The sequence below is a fragment of the Corythoichthys intestinalis genome, chromosome 18 (genome assembly GCF_030265065.1).
Source record: "Corythoichthys intestinalis isolate RoL2023-P3 chromosome 18, ASM3026506v1, whole genome shotgun sequence".
Classification (NCBI taxonomy): domain Eukaryota; kingdom Metazoa; phylum Chordata; class Actinopteri; order Syngnathiformes; family Syngnathidae; genus Corythoichthys; species Corythoichthys intestinalis.
The window spans coordinates 17,314,390-17,332,197 of record NC_080412.1 but is presented as its reverse complement, the minus strand read 5'-3'; the positions used below and the strand labels follow the sequence as shown (position 1 = coordinate 17,332,197).

The following is a 17,808-nucleotide window of genomic DNA, read 5'->3' as shown; positions in this document are numbered from 1 at the left end:
CAAGACTCATACAATATACTGCATCTCTGTACACATATAACCCTATGTACAACAGAAGACACGTGATCGACATTAACTGGAGAAACTTACAGAAAGGTGTATGGAGCCACGTCTTTTAGAACTTCTTATTGAACTCCTTACTGTAGTCTGAGCTCTCGCCAAACCGTCAGTAGATGGTGGTAATTCCCCATGAAACAAAGGGTGAACTGCCAACAAAAAAGAAGAAGAAGATCTATTCCTTCTCCCGCCCCTACTAGTAGGAGCAACGTCAACGCAGGCAAGCGCTGCCCCCTAGCGGCCGGAGGAATTCTCTACAAGTTGGTCCCGTATAAAAAAATCATAAAAACCGGACATTTTTATGAATTTATAAAACCCGCCCGGACAACGAGGATACTGCGTGAAAGTAGGACTTGTCCGGGCAAAAGAGGACGTTTGGTCACCCTAGTATATAGCCTTTTTACACACATTTAATTTGGCCCAAAGCGCTTTCTAATCCTTATACAGGTAGTCCCCGGGTTACGACTTAACCAACTTGATTTAAATTTTAGACCGCCGGAGTCTTGTCAGCCATTTGGTGTCCAGTCATTTTTTTTTTTTTTTTCCCTTTTGTCGCATAATCAGTACCTTACTGTACCTCAAAGTACTATATTTTTTACTTTATTTTAAATAATATGACTGTTCTGCCCTTTGGCCCATGTGTATTTGATTATCATGTTGACTTTTGTTTTGTGATGCATGCTTATATTTTGGAATGAAGCGTAGTACGCGGGTAGTACTTCAGCACACGAGTTTGAGCAAATGTACACATGAAGAAGACCGTATTAGTGCACCCATGAGGAAGAGCGCATTTGCTCCCACAAAGAAGTCGTGCAGCCGCAGTCCGAATCCAGCTTACTCACGTGAGCAGCCGGTTGCAATTGTATAGTCGTACTGCACATGCACGATAAAATTCTTCTTCTTGAAATCAATTTTCAATTTACCTAATGTACAAAACGTGCAGCACCCATTCCTCCGCCCTTACGATATTTACATCAAGAATTTAAAAAGTGCTCTCCTTACTTACCTGACTTCCTCCAGCCTTACCCCAATTAAACCCTTCAGAGACCCTTCACGATTATAAAAATAAACCCAAAACTTAATTTAAACGTTACAGACTGTTAAAACTTACAAGGCTTTCCACATATCTATAGCTTAGCAAGCCTTTTTAGCTAGTCTTTGATAAGATATGCAAGAAACTAGGATGCAACAATACTCAGTTTTATATTAAACCGTTCAATACGCCCTCTTCGATTCAATACGCAAAAACATTCGATCCAAATGAAAATCTCCCAAAATGTATTTCCCGAATTTATTTTTGTCATTTCTCTCGCTAAACTGTTCGGCGCAGATTTGCCTTGAAACAGCAAACTCAAAACCTTCTCCACCCCTCCCCCAAACTGCATGAAAGGTGGGAGTTGTGGCACACAAGGATCATTGCTCGTGAGGAAAGACCGAAACTAAATGAGGTGGCTTGCCGGCTTCAATATCGTACAGATCAGTTGTTTGGCCACATTTTGGCTGTTCTGATATGCTATCCACACACGTACATATTAAACAAAGACTGTCTTTTGGATGCGTACTACAAAGTCCGCCAATATATTGTTGCTGACTTGGCTGCTACGAATAACATCACTTTGCCTACAGACAGGTTAAGACCGAGGGGCACAGAGAGCTAAGTCACGGTTACATGATGAACAATGAGTGGCAAATTAAGAGCGCTTTACTTCAAACTCATCCTGTTTATGAAAGTCGATTGTCAAATGCTGTGTTGTGCAGTAATGAGCAGACGTGACTTCTGTGGCGTTTGTTAACTTTTCTAAATGCCCGACAACACTCTCGCGCACATACACTAGATATCATCAATAGCAACCTAGATGTGCTACGTTAGATCCCCCCCAAGTCCCATGCCATTAGCTGCATGAGCCCAGTGATTATGGGACGCGTAGTCTATATACTACATCGATGAATTAAAAACCGCCATGACTGAATGAAAGTTAAGCAGGCCAAATCAATCCATACCAGTGACTATAGATAATGCTGCAAATATTGTTAATTAAGTACGGCAAATATTGTTAATTCAGTCCGTAACTCAGATGGACTCGGACCACAAATAGGATGTTTTTCTCATGTGGTAAACATACCTGCTAAGAGAGTAATAGCAACCAACAGTGTGCCCCGCCTCACTTAACAAACAGTAAAGATCGTACTCAGCACTTTGATACAAAATTTCTTCAGATCAGTAAGAAGCACATAAATATAATGCACTATAATGCATGTTTATATGATGGCATTGTTATTTTTGCTTGTTAGCGAAATAAAACAAAACAAAACACTTGTATTTTTTGTTTGAGCATTAAATGTATTGAATCGAATCGAAAATTGTGTCCCTCGTATCGAACCGTGACTTAACTGTATCGTTGCATCCCTATAAGAAAGTGTTATTATAAAAATGGACGCAGGCTTCAGATTCCTATATTAGCATATGTGAGCATAGATTGATTTTATGTTATACACATGCACATTAAGATGGTTTCAACATTTGAAGGCTTTGTGTTTACGTATATCAACAGCATAATCACTAGGTGGTATAAAAAAAATTATCACCCACAAAAAAACAAAAAAAAATATATATTTTTTTTTTTTCTTTAACACTTCCATATCTATATCTCCTGTCAACCCTCGAAAGAAAATAGCATTGGTTCGCGCATGTGCTGTGGCAATCCATCGCGATCCAGTAGCCCGTCATGATTGAGTAGTGACAATGATCATTTGTTTTCTTGTTCTTCGCTATATACTTTAATTTGACTATTTGTGTTATATTTTTGTGTTCTGTCAATTTCGCTTGCATTTTCACATTATATTTGGAGTGATCATTTGCAAAACTTTTTGCTGAGGGGACTTTGAACGCACCTCAGTTTATGTTTGTACTTTTCAAAAAGTATTAAAAATACATAGTAAATAATTGTGCTTGTGCTTCTATCACTCAAATATGCACCTAATTCATGTTTGAGTAAAATTCATATATTACAATTACTGTGTTCCTTAAAAAAATCATTCTGACATTAAAAAAAAAAAATCATCAGAGGACTTATCAGGCTGGCCAGCTCTTCCAATGAGGTGTCCCTTAGTTTTATTTTCAGAGACTTGGCAACTCTGGCAACAGATAACGTTACCGTTTACATTGACTGACGCGGAGCTGCTACTGAGGTGTGTTAACACCCCAGTAATGGCGGCCACCATTAGAGCGCGACCACAAATATCTATCCGGATTACTCTATACAACCCTTCTTGAAGCGATGTTTTTTGTAAATTTAAACCTCGTCTTATCCTTTCAGGGGCACTATCGTGAAGGCTCGCGACAAGCTGTACCACCCAGAGTGCTTCGTGTGCGACGACTGCGGCACCAATCTGAAGCAGCGCGGCTACTTCTTCATCGAGGAGAATCTGTACTGCGAGACGCACGCCAAGGCCCGCGTGCAGCCCCCCGAGGGATACGACGTGGTGGCCGTTTACCCCAACTCCAAAGTGGAGATCATGTGAGGCGGACGAAGGATACAGAATGCTCGCACGCGTGTGTGTGCGGACGTTTAGGCGAAGGGCTAACACTCCGTCGTTTGTTTTGGGGGCTTGGAGAACGTCACATTTTCCTATTTGTAGCGGCGATGCATCGCAGGCGTGTGTCACTGAGAGCGTCGGTGGAATGTCAAGAGTGTTGTTTGGCTGAACTCTAACCCCAGCTAAATGTCTCCATATGCAAGCATGCCAGCTCCGCCTTTGCAAGTGTAAACATAAAAAAAACCCGCAGGAGAACACTTTTGCTTTCTTTCTTTCTTCCTTTTTTTTTTTGTTTTCACGCTCCATTTCCCAGGCTGCGTTTACACGACAGGCTTCGAGTGACATCTGTGACCTATGGAAGCCATGGTGCCATGACATACGAGTTGAATTCATTCCACGCTCGTAACTCTCAAATTTAAAAAAATGTTTCTCATTCCAGCTTCACCACACATGTTGTGTATTTATGAAGAAAACTAGAACTCTGTATTATGTTATTTTATAAGGACATCCAGCAAGGGCGTAGGTTTGCATAGGGAAGGTAGGGCCCTGACACTACCAACTTTTCAGGATTCTCAAATTGTCCCCACCAACCCTATATGTATTATATAACGAGTTCAGTTTTACAGGTTATTTAGATTGTTTTCCCATATGTTGTAAGGATAGAATTGACTTAACTATTATTAAGTGAATTATTTTCATTATGTTCAAACTTACATTTACCCCTTTTCACTTGCTAAATGCGCAGGTCCATTTTGTCCCGCCCTCAAACGCGCGTTTGATTGGCTGATGACTTGACCCACCTCTGACACTCACACCTTCACACTCACACAGCCCCGACAGAAATACAACATGCCGCCTCCTCCGAAGAGGAGGGAAATTAGATTTTTTTTTACGGCCAGCAGCAGCCACTGTAAGTAATTTAAAAAGACACCAATGTTGTGGAGGTAGGAAACGAACCACTAATTTTGCTAATGAAAGTCAGACCTGTATCAGAGTTAGCATAACATTAAACTGTGTAAACTTGCTGACCTGCAAAACTCGAGGGGGAAGCTGCTTAGAGAGAAGTGTCCTACTGTTTGTGTTTTCTACTGTTAACCTTAATTAAACTAAGAAATGTAGTGAACGCTGCTGGAAACAATAGAACCAGAAAAACATGAGCAAGAAGAAGCTTACAGAGGGATGGGTGCTGCATAACCTCATATGTTGCTCACAGAACACAACAAATACGCCACATAATCATAATTAACTACAGTAAGGCAAATAAGTATTTAAGTCAACCACTAATTGTGCAAGTTCTCCCACTTGAAAATATTAGAGAGGCCTGTAATTGTCAACAGGGGTAAACCTCAACCATGAGACAATGTTGAAAAAAAAAAAAAAATCACATTGTTTGATTTTTAAAAAAAATATTTGCAAATCATGGTGGAAAATAAGTATTTGATCAATACCAAAAGTTCATCTCAATACTTTGTTATGTACCCTTTGTTGGCAATAACGGAGGCCAAACGTTTTCTCTAACTCTTCACAAGCTTTTCACACACTGTTGCTGGTCCATTCCTCTATGCAGATCTTCTCTAGAGCAGTGATGTTTTGGGGCAATACGGACTTTCAACTCCCTCCACAGATTTTCTATGGGGTTGAGATCTGGAGACTGGCTAGGCCACTCCACCACCTTGAAATGCTTCTTACGAAGCCACTCCTTTGTTGCTCTGGCTGTGTGTTTGGGATCCTTGCCATGCTGAAAGACCCAGCCACATGTCATCTTGAATGCCCTTGCTAATGGAAAGAGATTTTCACTCAAAATCTCTTGATACATGGTCCCATTCATTCTTTCCTTTACACAGATCAGTCGTCCTGGTCCCTTTGCAGAAAAACAGCCCCAAACCATGATGTTTCCACCCCCATGCTTCACAGTGGGTATGGTGTTCTTCGGATGCAATTCAGTATTCTTTCTCCTCCAAACACGAGAACCTGCGTTTCTACCAAAAATTCTATTTTAGTTTCACCTGACCATAACACATTCTCCCAGTCCTGTTCTGGATCATCCAAATGCTCTCTAGCGAACCGCAGACGGGCCTGGACGTGTACTTTCTTCAGCAGGGGGACACGTCTGGCAGTGCAGGATTTGAGTCCCTAGCGGCGCATTGTGTTACTGATAGTAGCCTTTGTTACTGTGGTCCCAGCTCTCTGTATGTCATTCACTAGGTCCCCCCGTGTGGTTCGGGGATTTTTGCTCACCGTTCTTGTTCTCATTTTGACGCCACAGGGTGAGATCTTGCATGGAGCCCTAATCGAGGGAGATTATCAGTGGTCTTGTATGTCTTCCATTTTCTAATAATTGCTCCCACAGTTGATTTCTTTACACCAAGCATTTTACCTATTGCAGATTCAGTCTTCCCAGCCTGGTGCAGGTCTACAATTTTGTCTCTGGTGTCCTTCCACAGCTCTTTGGTCTTGGCCATAGTTTGGCGTGTGACTGACTGAGATTGTGGACAGGTGTCTTTTATACCAATAATGAGTTAAAACAGGTACCATTAATACAGGTAACGAGTGGAGCCTCGTTAGACCTCGTTAGAAGAAGTTATACCTCTTTGACAGCCAAAAATCTTGCTTGTTTGTAGGTGACTGAATACTTATTTTCCACTCTAATTTGGAAATAAATCCTTTAAAAATCAAACTGTGATTTTGTTTTTTTTTTTTTTTCCCCACATTCTGTCTCTCATGGTTGAGGTTTACCCATGTTGACAATTACAGGCCTCTCTAATCTTTTCAATTAGGAGAACTTGCACATTTGGTGGTTGACTAAATACCTATTTGCTCCACTGTATGTAGATCAATAAAAAAGTTTTTCATTTTGGGGGGGGGGATGCCGCGAGCTACCCACACTAGCATTGCGATCAACTGGTCGATCGTGATTGACGTAATGAGCCCCTGATATAGCATATCAATTAATTAGGTTCATATTCATGATAAATGTCGCCCTGCCCCCGTTCACCTAATCTTTTTGGTCTTAATAATGCCCCATTCCAAAAAGTGTACATCCAGGTTATGCTGTTATATTGTCCCACCAAAGTTGAGACCAAACCTACGCCCTTGACATACAGTAATGACTAGGAGTGGGAACCTCCAGATATATGCGATACAAGTGTCACGATAATGATTATCTCACAATGTGGCGATACATGGGTCAGGAAATTGATCTACAATATTCTATGATACAAAAGAGAAATACAGGCTATTTCTATATGTAAAATGGAGGACCGGCCTTGAATGCTCATGTTTGAGTTCCATTGACAGCGCGAGACGTCCAATTCATTGAACGAAGGAACTGGACGTATCAGGCTGTCAATGGCAGCGAGTTAACAAAGACACTAGTTTAGTGAAAACTTTTGGTAGGATTCCTTTATTTAACAGTGCTATATCACCAGATAGATATATTGTCACACGCCTAGTAATGACATATTCTAAACAAAGGTATGCAATTTGAAATTATTCTCTTTAGTTTGATGCTTAGTTTGACTATAAACTCCAACTGGGAGGGGCAATGAAAAGCTTGCACTTATGTCTTACATTTTTACTTAAGAATTATTGTTATTTTATTTTTAAAATCTGCTGGTCAAAGTCCCGCTACTCATATAACAAGGCTTTACTTCTAATACATTGAATGAAATAAATGAATAAAAAAACCTTAGTTGTTTTCTATCAAATCGACCATCATGAAACGAGAACTTTTTTCTATAGCGTGCAGATGTAAATGTTGAAAAATGTATATTGTCACTTTTTTTTTTTTTTTAACTGTTGTACATATACTGTTAACGCTCATTGCGTGCCGTCTCCTGTACTTTTAATCTTGTCTTTTCAACACGCTCTTGTTTATTAACTTATTGTCATGCCAATGAATACAAAATCTGTTTAGAAAATGAATAACACAATGTAACCATTGATTGTGCTATAATTATTAGAATGTGAACTGTAGGCTTTGTTTTACATGGAGTCCCTTAGGGTTCCAGCTTCAAGTGCCTAAGAAAGCCCCTATTGATCATCATTCAGTTGCCAACGCTTTCTTTTTTCTGGATCGTTTCGACTTCATTAAATGACTTGATTGAAGTGTGCTTTTGTATAAAAAGTCATTAGAAATGTCTTATACAGGATTACAATGTGAATTCTATTTGTATTTCTAGTGATAAAAGTTTCAAATAAATCCAATTTGTAATATAGTATTGAGTTAAAGTTCCTCTTAATGACTTTAGAAGTTTACCCAATTTAATTTTTTGAATGACTGCATTCAAAATGTACTTAGTTTTTAAGTATACAAAAAATACTATACTGTAGTAGACATTTATAGAATTTGTAAAATTTTCAGGTAGATTACCATATTTTCTGCAATATAAAACACACCTAAAAGCCTTTAATTTTCTCCAAAACCGAATGTGCACTTTATAATCCAAGGCACTTTATATGAGGATCAATATTGGTTAATTATTGCATGACATTCCCTTTAGCGCTCCTCCATCTAGTGGATGCATAATGCAACCTCAACCACTACTATTACTCCTACTACGCCTAATAATGTGGTGCGCCCTATAAACAGGTAGTCCCCAGGTTATGAACGAGTTCCGTTCCAATGCTGGCGATATAACCCGAATTTCCACGTAAATCGTAACTAACCCTTCAAGTACCGCAACATACCTCCTAGACCTCAAAATAACTGTCCAAAAACATGTATTATACGCAGTTATAACGCCGTTATAAATAACGCCGTTACGTAACGGCGTTATTTTTTCAGTAACGAGGTAATCTACTTTTTCCGCCGTTACAACGCCGTTACCGTTACTGACGGTCAAAAGTGGTGCGTTACTTACTCCGAATAAATTGAAGAAACCAGCCGTGTCGAGTCGACTCGCTGCTCTGTTGATTTGTCATCCAAGACTTGGGGTACATTCAGGTTCGAGAATAGCGCACGTACTTCTGACTCCAAGCTGTTTGTCCCTGCTCATTCAATTAGACAATGCTTTCCAAAGTTTGGTAACGTTTCTGTGTTTGCTACACCTGATGCTAGTCTCGTTCCCATCTCCCACTGTCAGCCAGCAATAATTCTGCTTCCAACTTGAGGACGGCAGACGCTTTGAAGGTGACGTGAATTGTCAGGAAACCAGCCTGCCTGAATGCATCCCCTCGAGAGATGCGATAGAAGTGATATCGATTGGCTGAGGGTTAGAGTCATGTGTCGTGGTGAGACAGTCAGAGCCGGTGATTTCACAAGCAAACCGGAACAGCGCGTGCGCCAAACACACACACACAAAACAGATGCACAGGGTCGGGATGGCAGAGCATTCAGAAGAAAAAATGTCCTTTAAGAGGTGGAGATATAGACACCATTTCAAGTTTGTCGAAATTAAAGTAAAGAACCTGCATGTAATGTGTTATTTATGTCCTGGGGCAAAGCTTTTGTCGACATCTGTGGTACGCAATTCAAATCTGCTGAAGCACCTAACAAGTTAACTACCTGTCTGTTCTTCTCTATTCCACTGACTCGAATACTGCTCAGAAAATTTCAAATTCTTTGACATACAACAAGTTCTTTTTAAAGTAACGGAAATAGTTACTTTCCCTGGTAACTAGTTACTTTTAGTTTAGAGTAATTCAGTTACAGTTACTTTTTGGAAGAAGTCGTGAGTAACTAATTACTTTTTTAAAGTAACGTGCCCAACACTGATTATACGTCATATTACTATAATTTTTGGACTACGGCATACCCGTATATGAGCCACCACCCACCAAATTTGACACAAAAATGGGATTTGTTCATAGAGAAGCCACGCCTTTCCTCACTATATTATTGGATATGTACACCAAAAGATAACCGGTAAGACTTTATTTGACATCGGCATCATAAGACCGTCATAAGACCAAATGAACCACCATAAGGCTTTGAACTAATTGGCTGCAAAGCTTCAACCTCTGCTGCCACCTGCTGTAAACACTGTTGTCATCCAGCATGCCTCCTAGCATGCACTGCAGCAATACAGATGTAAATAATTAAAATTCATGTTCTGTGCTAATTATTTCTTCAGTTATTGTTCCAGTGGTTACATTAATTGCTAGTTATGGTATTTGGTGTTGTAAGACCATCATAATTATGACACTGCCATGAGCAGTAATGACTGCTTATGGCAGATGTCATTTTGTGTCATCCGGGAAATTACCTAAATTTTGAATGGATGCAAAAGATCCGAGCTGGACAAAAATGGAGTTAGAGACACAATTTGCCAGATGACAGTGACATGATATGCCCATGATAGTGCCATGTCATTATTTTAACGGTCTTATGGCAGTCTTATGACACCACTTTCAAATAAAGTATTAACTCAATAAATCAACAAATAAGCCGCACTGGACTATAAGCCGAAGGATTCAAAATGAGGGGGAAAAAATAGCGGCTTATAGACCGAAAAATTACGGTAATAAAATAAAAAATAATAACTAAGGTATGTTGTGTTAAATGTTGTAATATTTAATGACTATTCGGGCTTTAAAAAAAAAAAAAAAAACGGGATTTACTCACAAGTGAGTCGCCTTACTGAGAGAAAAGAGGCGAAAGAAGGGGGATATCATGGCCACTCAGGTCGCCAGTGTCCTCTCAACGCGATCGGCCATCCGAACTAAAAAATAACTGATCGGGACCCGTCGCAAAAGGAGTCTGCGCCGGAGGGAAGCAGCCGCAGCAGCAGCATGAGAACAAGAAAGTGGAACCGCAGGACAGTGGCGACCCTTCTGGGAGAGGAAGGGATCCTGACATAGCAAGAACTAGGTACTGTTTACTGAATAAAATGAATGTGAGCTGAGACTCCGGCGACGTAAAGTCAGGTACGTCGTAACCCGGGGACTACCTGTACACTGAAAAAAATATTTCATTGGGTGAACACAAATAAATTTTGGGCAGGATTTCCATCCATTAAATTTATGTAGCCCCAACTCAAACTAAGTACCTCCTTGTAATATGATAAAATTTAGTTCGTCAAACTCATTTTTATCAAATACAGCCAAAATAAAATTAGTACTTTAATTAGCCTCAACTTATTAACTTGTTTAACTCAAATTAATATAGTCTAAAATATTTTTTTTTTCATACTTCATTTGACCCTCATATCATACAGAACACAAAATCTGGTTAGTATTTTTATTTAAAACAAATAAAAACGCATCCCAATTTACAGTATACCTATCATCAACATGGAACTCATCAAAATAACGATGAAAAACATTCTCCTAAGTTTTTTCCTCTATGATGAAGACCGTGCATGACCTATCACATTTGGGAAAGTAATCTGCTAACTTCAAAAGTGGTTCAAACAAAGTAGCACAAGTACTAGTACAAACAATAAGTACAATATTTGCAAAGGCTAAGGCATGGTATAACCAGCTCCAATCAAACATGAAACCTTACCATAAAGTGCAATATGTAACGCCTGCAAACACAAATATACACTCACCGGCCACTTTATTAGGTACACCTGTCCAACTGCTCGTTAACACTTAATTTCTAATCAACCAATCACGGAAACTCAGTGCATTTAGGCATGTAGACATGGTTTAAGACAGTCTCCTGCAGTTCAAACCAAGCATCAGTATGGGGAAGAAAGGTGATTTGAGTGACTTTGAACGTGGCATGATTGTTGGTGCCAGAAGGGCTGGTCTGAGTATTTCAGAAACTGCTGATCTACTGGGATTTTCTCGCACAACCATCTCTAGGGTTTACAGAGAATGGTCTGAAAAAGAAAGAATATGAGCGGCAGTTCTGTGGGCGGAAATGCCTTGTTGATGCCAGAGGTCAGAGGAGAATGGCCAGACTGGTTCGAGCTGATAGAAAGGCAACAGTGACTCAAATAACCACCCGTTACAACCAAGGTAGGCAGAAGAGCATCTCTGAACGCACAGTACGTCAAACTTTGAGGCAGATGGGCTACAGCAGCAGAAGACCACGCCGGGTGCCACTCCTTTCAGCTAAGAACAGGAAAAAGAGGCTACAATTTGCACAAGCTCATCGAAATTGGACAATAGAAAATTGGAAAAATGTTGCCTGGTCTGATGAGTCTCGATTTCTGCTGCGACATTCGGATGGTCGGGTCAGAATTTGGCGTCAACAACATGAAAGCATGGATCCATCCTGCCTTGTATCAACGGTTCAGGCTGCTGGTGGTGGTGTAATGGTGTGGGGAATATTTTTTTGACACTCTTTGGGCCCCTTGGTACCAATTGAGCATTGTTGGAACGCCACAGCCTACCTGAGTATTGTTGCTGACCATGTCCATCCCTTTATGACCACAATGTACCCAACTTCTGATGGCTACTTTCAGCAGGATAATGCGCCATGTCATAAAGCTGGAATCATCTCAGACTGGTTTGTTGAATATGACAATGAGTTCACTGTACTCAAATGGCCTCCACAGTCACCAGATCTCAATCCAATAGAACATCTTTGGGATGTGGTGGAATGGGAGATTCGCACCATGGATGTGCAGCCGACAAATCTGCACCAACTGTGTGATGCCATCATGTCAATATGGACCAAACTCTCTGAGGAATGCTTCCAGCACCTTGTTGAATCTATGCCACGAAGAATTGAGGCAGTTCTGAAGGCAAAAGGGGGTCCAACCCATTACTAGCATGGTGTACCTAATAAAGTGGCCGGTGAATGTATCTGTACAACACACATGTAGAAGTACAAAACAGAACCTGAATAACATTTAAATTTCTTTGAGTCCAGTCAGCCTATCCATTTGCCCTCAATCACAATTCCTACATCCTCTGGCTCCTCGTGTCCATCTCTTCTGATTGTGTAAATCCCCATGACGGTGGTGACGATGTCCCTTTCTGCACCCTCAGCAGGAGAGGACTGAACACAGAAAACAAATTTAAGTAAAACGCTAAACAACAAACAGAAAATCAAAATATAAATGCACCGTTACATTTAGCCCCACGATATAATAGATTATGCAAGGTGCAAGAGTGCCAATGCCATTTGTCGTATTCCTCAAGTTGTATAAACTCTCCCTCGTGTAGTTTAGCTAGCTAGCTAGCAAGCCCGCAATGTTTGGCTTCACTAACGGTGAAATTTGTCTCACGGTCTTTTCACAGCAAGCTTTTAAAAATATTACATAATCACGTACTCACCAATGAGTGGGATTACAGCACCTTTGTGCGTCTCTGGAAAGTAGAACCCCGCAGCAGTGCTGAAAGAAGTTGTCGGTGAAAAAGCAAGTCTAGACGGGGATGAACAGAGGCTGAGCGCGCGTTGCTTTGCACATGCGCAATGGGCGCTCCCTTGCCTGGTACACCAGACTCACCGCTGTTCCAGCTATTGAGTCTGGCCACCATTCAGCGGATACAATTTCCAGGGCGGAGCAAGCCACAGCAAACAGACAGCGGAGTGGACCAATCAGCGACGAGCAGACGTGACGTTAGTAAAACGACGAGGGCAAGACGAGGGACTTGCGCGCGGAAGTAAACATACGAGGAGAGCGGAGTTTATTCAACATGGCTAGCGCGAGACTCGTGTCGATGTGTTTTTGGTAATTTAAAACTGATTTTACCGTGGACTGGAACATATTCTTGGCTCTCCTGTTCACCATCTGTGTTGTTGTGGAGACGACTTCCGACGCGCAAGAGTGACGTTGCTCGTTAAGAACACGTCACGCAAATAAACGAATCTGATTTGTCGACTGATTTTGTACCTGCTCGAGAGGCCGTTAATGGGCTGGTTCCCAGACCTTTCTCTCAGTGTTTGAAAAATACAGGGAGAACAGTCTGGCCGTGCCAGGCAAGGCGGTCCCAATTCAAATGAAACGCATTCATTTTGAGTTCTGAATTTGAAGATGAAATTACGTTGACACTATGAAATGTACATATATTTAGTATTTAATAGATTTGTTTTAGCAAATCAAACAAAAATTTAATGTGTTACATCAAAGAAGGGCTTGGATCAGTAAAAAGTTTTCAAATGGGCAATTCATTGAAGATGCGCCTTATACTCTAATGCGCCTTATAGTGCAGAAAATACAGTAATATTTCTCAAAAATATAAACTGAAAATGGAATTATTCAGCCACCAAAACCACGCTGATTTCCACAACTTTCTGGCAGCCTGTCTGCAAGCATCACAGGAGCACACAGTGAGCCTTTTGTGTTTCCGCGCTGACATCACTGCTTACTGGACCGATTTATTCTCTCGTAATTCCAGGCTGCTATGTCACTATAGTAACAGTGAGAACGGAATTTTTATGACATTCTCTATCACATCCTAGTGGATATAACAGGATATTAATGGCATTATTCATAAGGGTATAACGTCTATCTTTGAAAATGTTAAAGTTTGGACTGTCGGGAGGTCTATTTTTGGGGGTGGTGAGTTGATCGTATAAAGTCCAACACGTGTGGGTTAGTAGCTCTTTCCATTTGTCCATGCGCTAATGGAGAATCCCACACATGTTGTCAATTGATGCAGGTCTTTCCAGATCAAAGGTCACTCCATTAAACACTTGGGTGTCACCAGGGGTGAAAGTGGTTAGAATTGCTTGCCGGAACTCCCCGACGTGAAGGTCGCCACAGAGCCAGAAATTTTGTCTTATTTTGGTTTTTTTTTTTTTTTTTTTTTTTTTTTTGGGGGGGGGGGGGGGGGGGGGTCAAAACTACTGAAATATAAAGAGAACTGTTTTGGTCAGTTATTTCTATAACACATAAAAATCTGATTGTCATTCAAAATCGAACTTTTTCAATGATTTGCAAAATAAAAGTTAATAAAATAATTTTTATATTCCCTCATTTCCTCACATACTAAATGCCAAATGTCAATTTTAACTACTTAAGACCATAGTATGTTGAAATTTAAGTTATTGTAAACATTTACTTTTTGTTGTGTTTTTTAATAATAAAGATATAAAACATACATTCAGAAAAATAAGTACAAAAGACTTATATTATGCAGAGTGAAATGGAATATATTTTGAAGATCGCGCAGACATTGACGTTTTTAAATCAGGAAATAAGGAAATGAATAAGTACCCCAACCTAAATGAACAAATATAAGTCCAAAGTGCACATTGACGGCTAAGATGTTCTGAACCTCCCCATCAGAGCAAATAAAACTAAATATGATAAATAAGCCTCCTTAACTCTTCCCTTGCTCTAGAAGATTTTATCCATTTTCTGTTGCATTGCCTGTTTTTTTGCTGTTTTAGAAAACATGCACATTTGAACCAATCAGAGCTAACTATCTCTGGTGATTACATGTCAGTATTTCAGCCAATTGAACGGATAAATGAGTCCAGGCGTTTTGCTTTGCTGCATGCATTCGCACATTGGCATGACTCGTCATCGTTAGACTCAGATAACTGCAGCAGCTGGGGAAACCTCCATGCCATCCGTGGAATAAAATAAATAAATATTGGTGGAAAGGATTACACTACGAGAGCACTTTATTAAGCTTGTTGTTCACACTTGTGTATGTAAATCTGATGTTGGTAGATTGTTTTCTTGTTGGAGATGAAATGCATGTGTGGCATCTTTGTATTTTTTTTTTTTTCTTTTTACATAGTGTTTTGACAGTTGCCATCATATTTTCCGAATCAAAGCACGGTATACCGGAACAGCATTCCAGCCCTGAATCTTACATCGGAACTGCGTTCCTGACCGTTCCCGCCCACTTTCACCCCTGGGTGTCACCTCCACGTTCAAATCACATGCAGATGCAATCAACACATTGAATTAAATTCATGTTGAATATTACTTTCTGTTCATCAAAACTAGGGGTGGGCCATTTAGCCTCAAAATTATATAACGACCTTTCAAGTAAATTTATATTTTGGACGATATGGGAATAAAAATGCTGAAATTTACGTTTTGACATTTTTGCTTCATATTAACAGCATATTTAAGAGACCCTGGTTTTATAAAACTACACTGCAATGTAAATAGCTCAAATCTATACCAAGCATAACTAATACAGTTTGAAATGTCAAATGTAACTTCTGTATATATCAAGTTACTCACATACAGCAGCTCTGTTTGATGCATCGTATCAGCGAAGACTCACTTAAAGTTGGAATTGTCACCCGTTGGCGTTCTGTTAATTTCAGTCTTGATGCGATCACGTGTACAATCCATATTGTTTGACCACGTGACTAATTGTCACATCGGCACATCAGCACAAGCTCAAGGTGTAATGCGTGTATGTCTAAATTTATGAAATATAAGCATGTGCAGTGATCATCTACATCAAAGGTGTCAAACCAGTCCTCGAAGGGCCGCAGTGGGTGTTGGATTTCCTTCCAACCAAACGAGATGAATACCTTTTCACCAATCTGGTGTCTAACATTGTAATCAGTTGATTGCAGTCAGGTGCTGCTTGTTTTGGCTGAAACTTTATTGGTTGAACTGTCTGTGCTGGATTTGTTGGAACAAAGACCAGGACCCACTGCAGCCCTTTGTGGAATCAGTTCGAAGCCCCTGGTCCACATGAACGAGAGTGTGCAAACTAAAGTGTGTACGACAGGATAAAAAAAAGTCTTAAATAGCATATATTATGTGAATTTCAATCATATTTTGAGATAATTCGACTATATACAACAATTTGGCAAAGCACAGATGACGAGAAATTAGTTTTTTAATCTGCCGTTTAACCACGCCTACCATTATAGGGCTCTAGCGTCCCCAACAGGAGGATGACGTCAGCTGGGTCATGGTTTCATCTGATTTAGAATTTAGCCCATTAAAGGGGAAATGTGAACTAAGGTTGGCCAACCATGTTTTTGAATAATATCAATGGCTAAACAATTATAAGCATATTTTCATTATTTTTTTTAACGCAACCCTTCCAGATTTTTTGTTTAACCCATAGCAACGCCCTTGACAACGAAAATGCTTTTCTTTGGCAATCTTCGGAAATTACGTCACACCGGGAAGTGCGAGGGAAGTCCGCCATAGAACAGTATTGTTTGTTGCATTGCTTCTCGGTAAGATGCCACGGCGGTGTGTGGCGATGTTTTGTTTTCACTCAAACGAAAAGTTGTATGAGTGGTCAAAGGATAGCAGGGCACGTAAATGGACATCTTTCGTTCGCACGAAGCGAATGAATTTCACGCCATCATCGAGTAGTCTTCTCTGCTACAAACACTTCGAAGATGCCTGCTTCCTTAACCGGTCTGCTTATGATCAAGTATTTGCCAAAAAGTAAGTGTGATTTTTGGATAGATGACTGATGACTTTGTCAAAGCAGAGCTGCCAACTGTTGTAGAATGTACAGTAGAAGCTAGCGACGTTAGCCGAAAGCCAAGTCGTGGCATAGTTGTTGTTGTATTCGCTAGTGTTACGTCCCAAGGACGGCTCGCGAAAGGCGTAACATAAAACGAGCCACACAGTTTCACAAGTGGCACAAATTTATTTACACAACAATCAAACTCGCAATGAATATGTACAAAATGTGGATGAAGCGCGGCTTCAGGGTAAGCCCAGGCCAAAACAACAAAAAAAAGGAATCTACACTTGAACCCCACCCGCTAACTAAACCCTGATCATGAAAAAGAACAACAAAAAAAAGACTGCCACTAACCTAGCTTCTTACGCTAAACAAAACAGGAGAAAGCGGGTTGAACAGAAATGGCGACTTACACCTATTGCTTCAGTGCTCTTATTTACTGTGGTGAACAAAAACGATCCAATAACGAATAAACACAAAAGACCTCACCAAAAAAGCGGGAGTGTATCAAACTAGCGATCAAATGCAAACCAGCGTGAATGGCGAGCAAACAGCTGGCGAGGAGGACCGCTAGGCAGAATGCTGTGAAATGTGACCTCCCAGAGCGTTGACAGCGGCAGGTTTACACCGCCGGTGAGTTTGTGCACATTTATTTGTATTTGTATTATATATTTCCACCTTCATGCTTCAAGCATTGCATTGCATTTGTAGCGGCGTTTCTTTCACGGTGACCACTTGATAGCCTTCTAGTTTATGTTTCGCGAGAGCCGCTGACAGGTGACAGCGAGCGTGTTGGCATTGAGTCAATCTCGCAGCGAATCAGAGAGCGGCTCAAGTCACGTAGTGAATCATGGGAAATGTAGTCTCGGGACAACACTGAAGTGGTGCTTTGTAATCCGTTTGCTTGTGTGAAAAAACTACATTTCCTCACACCATTAGACGCCACTGACTGCCGAAAGCCCC

At 40.5% G+C, this 17,808-nt stretch overlaps 2 protein-coding genes across 3 annotated transcripts in view; one reads left to right on the top strand and one right to left on the bottom strand.

Moving 5' to 3' along the window:
* The window catches only part of pdlim4 (PDZ and LIM domain 4), a 58,683-nt gene extending 50,880 nt beyond the window's left edge, over nucleotides 1-7,803 (top strand). The window contains exon 7 of the mRNA XM_057820402.1: nucleotides 3,375-7,803. Within this exon, the coding sequence (XP_057676385.1) occupies nucleotides 3,375-3,579 (205 nt within the window). The 3' untranslated portion in view covers nucleotides 3,580-7,803. The remainder of the gene's footprint in view (nucleotides 1-3,374) is intronic.
* Nucleotides 1-15,888, bottom strand: part of kcnip1b (Kv channel interacting protein 1 b) — a 104,384-nt gene extending 88,496 nt beyond the window's left edge. The window contains exon 1 of one of the 2 annotated variants that reach the window (XM_057820407.1): nucleotides 15,642-15,888. The gene's annotated coding sequence lies outside the window, so the exon portion shown is untranslated. The remainder of the gene's footprint in view (nucleotides 1-15,641) is intronic. The other variant, XM_057820408.1, reaches the window with a different exon arrangement.
* Between the last annotated feature and the right edge of the window lie 1,920 nt (nucleotides 15,889-17,808).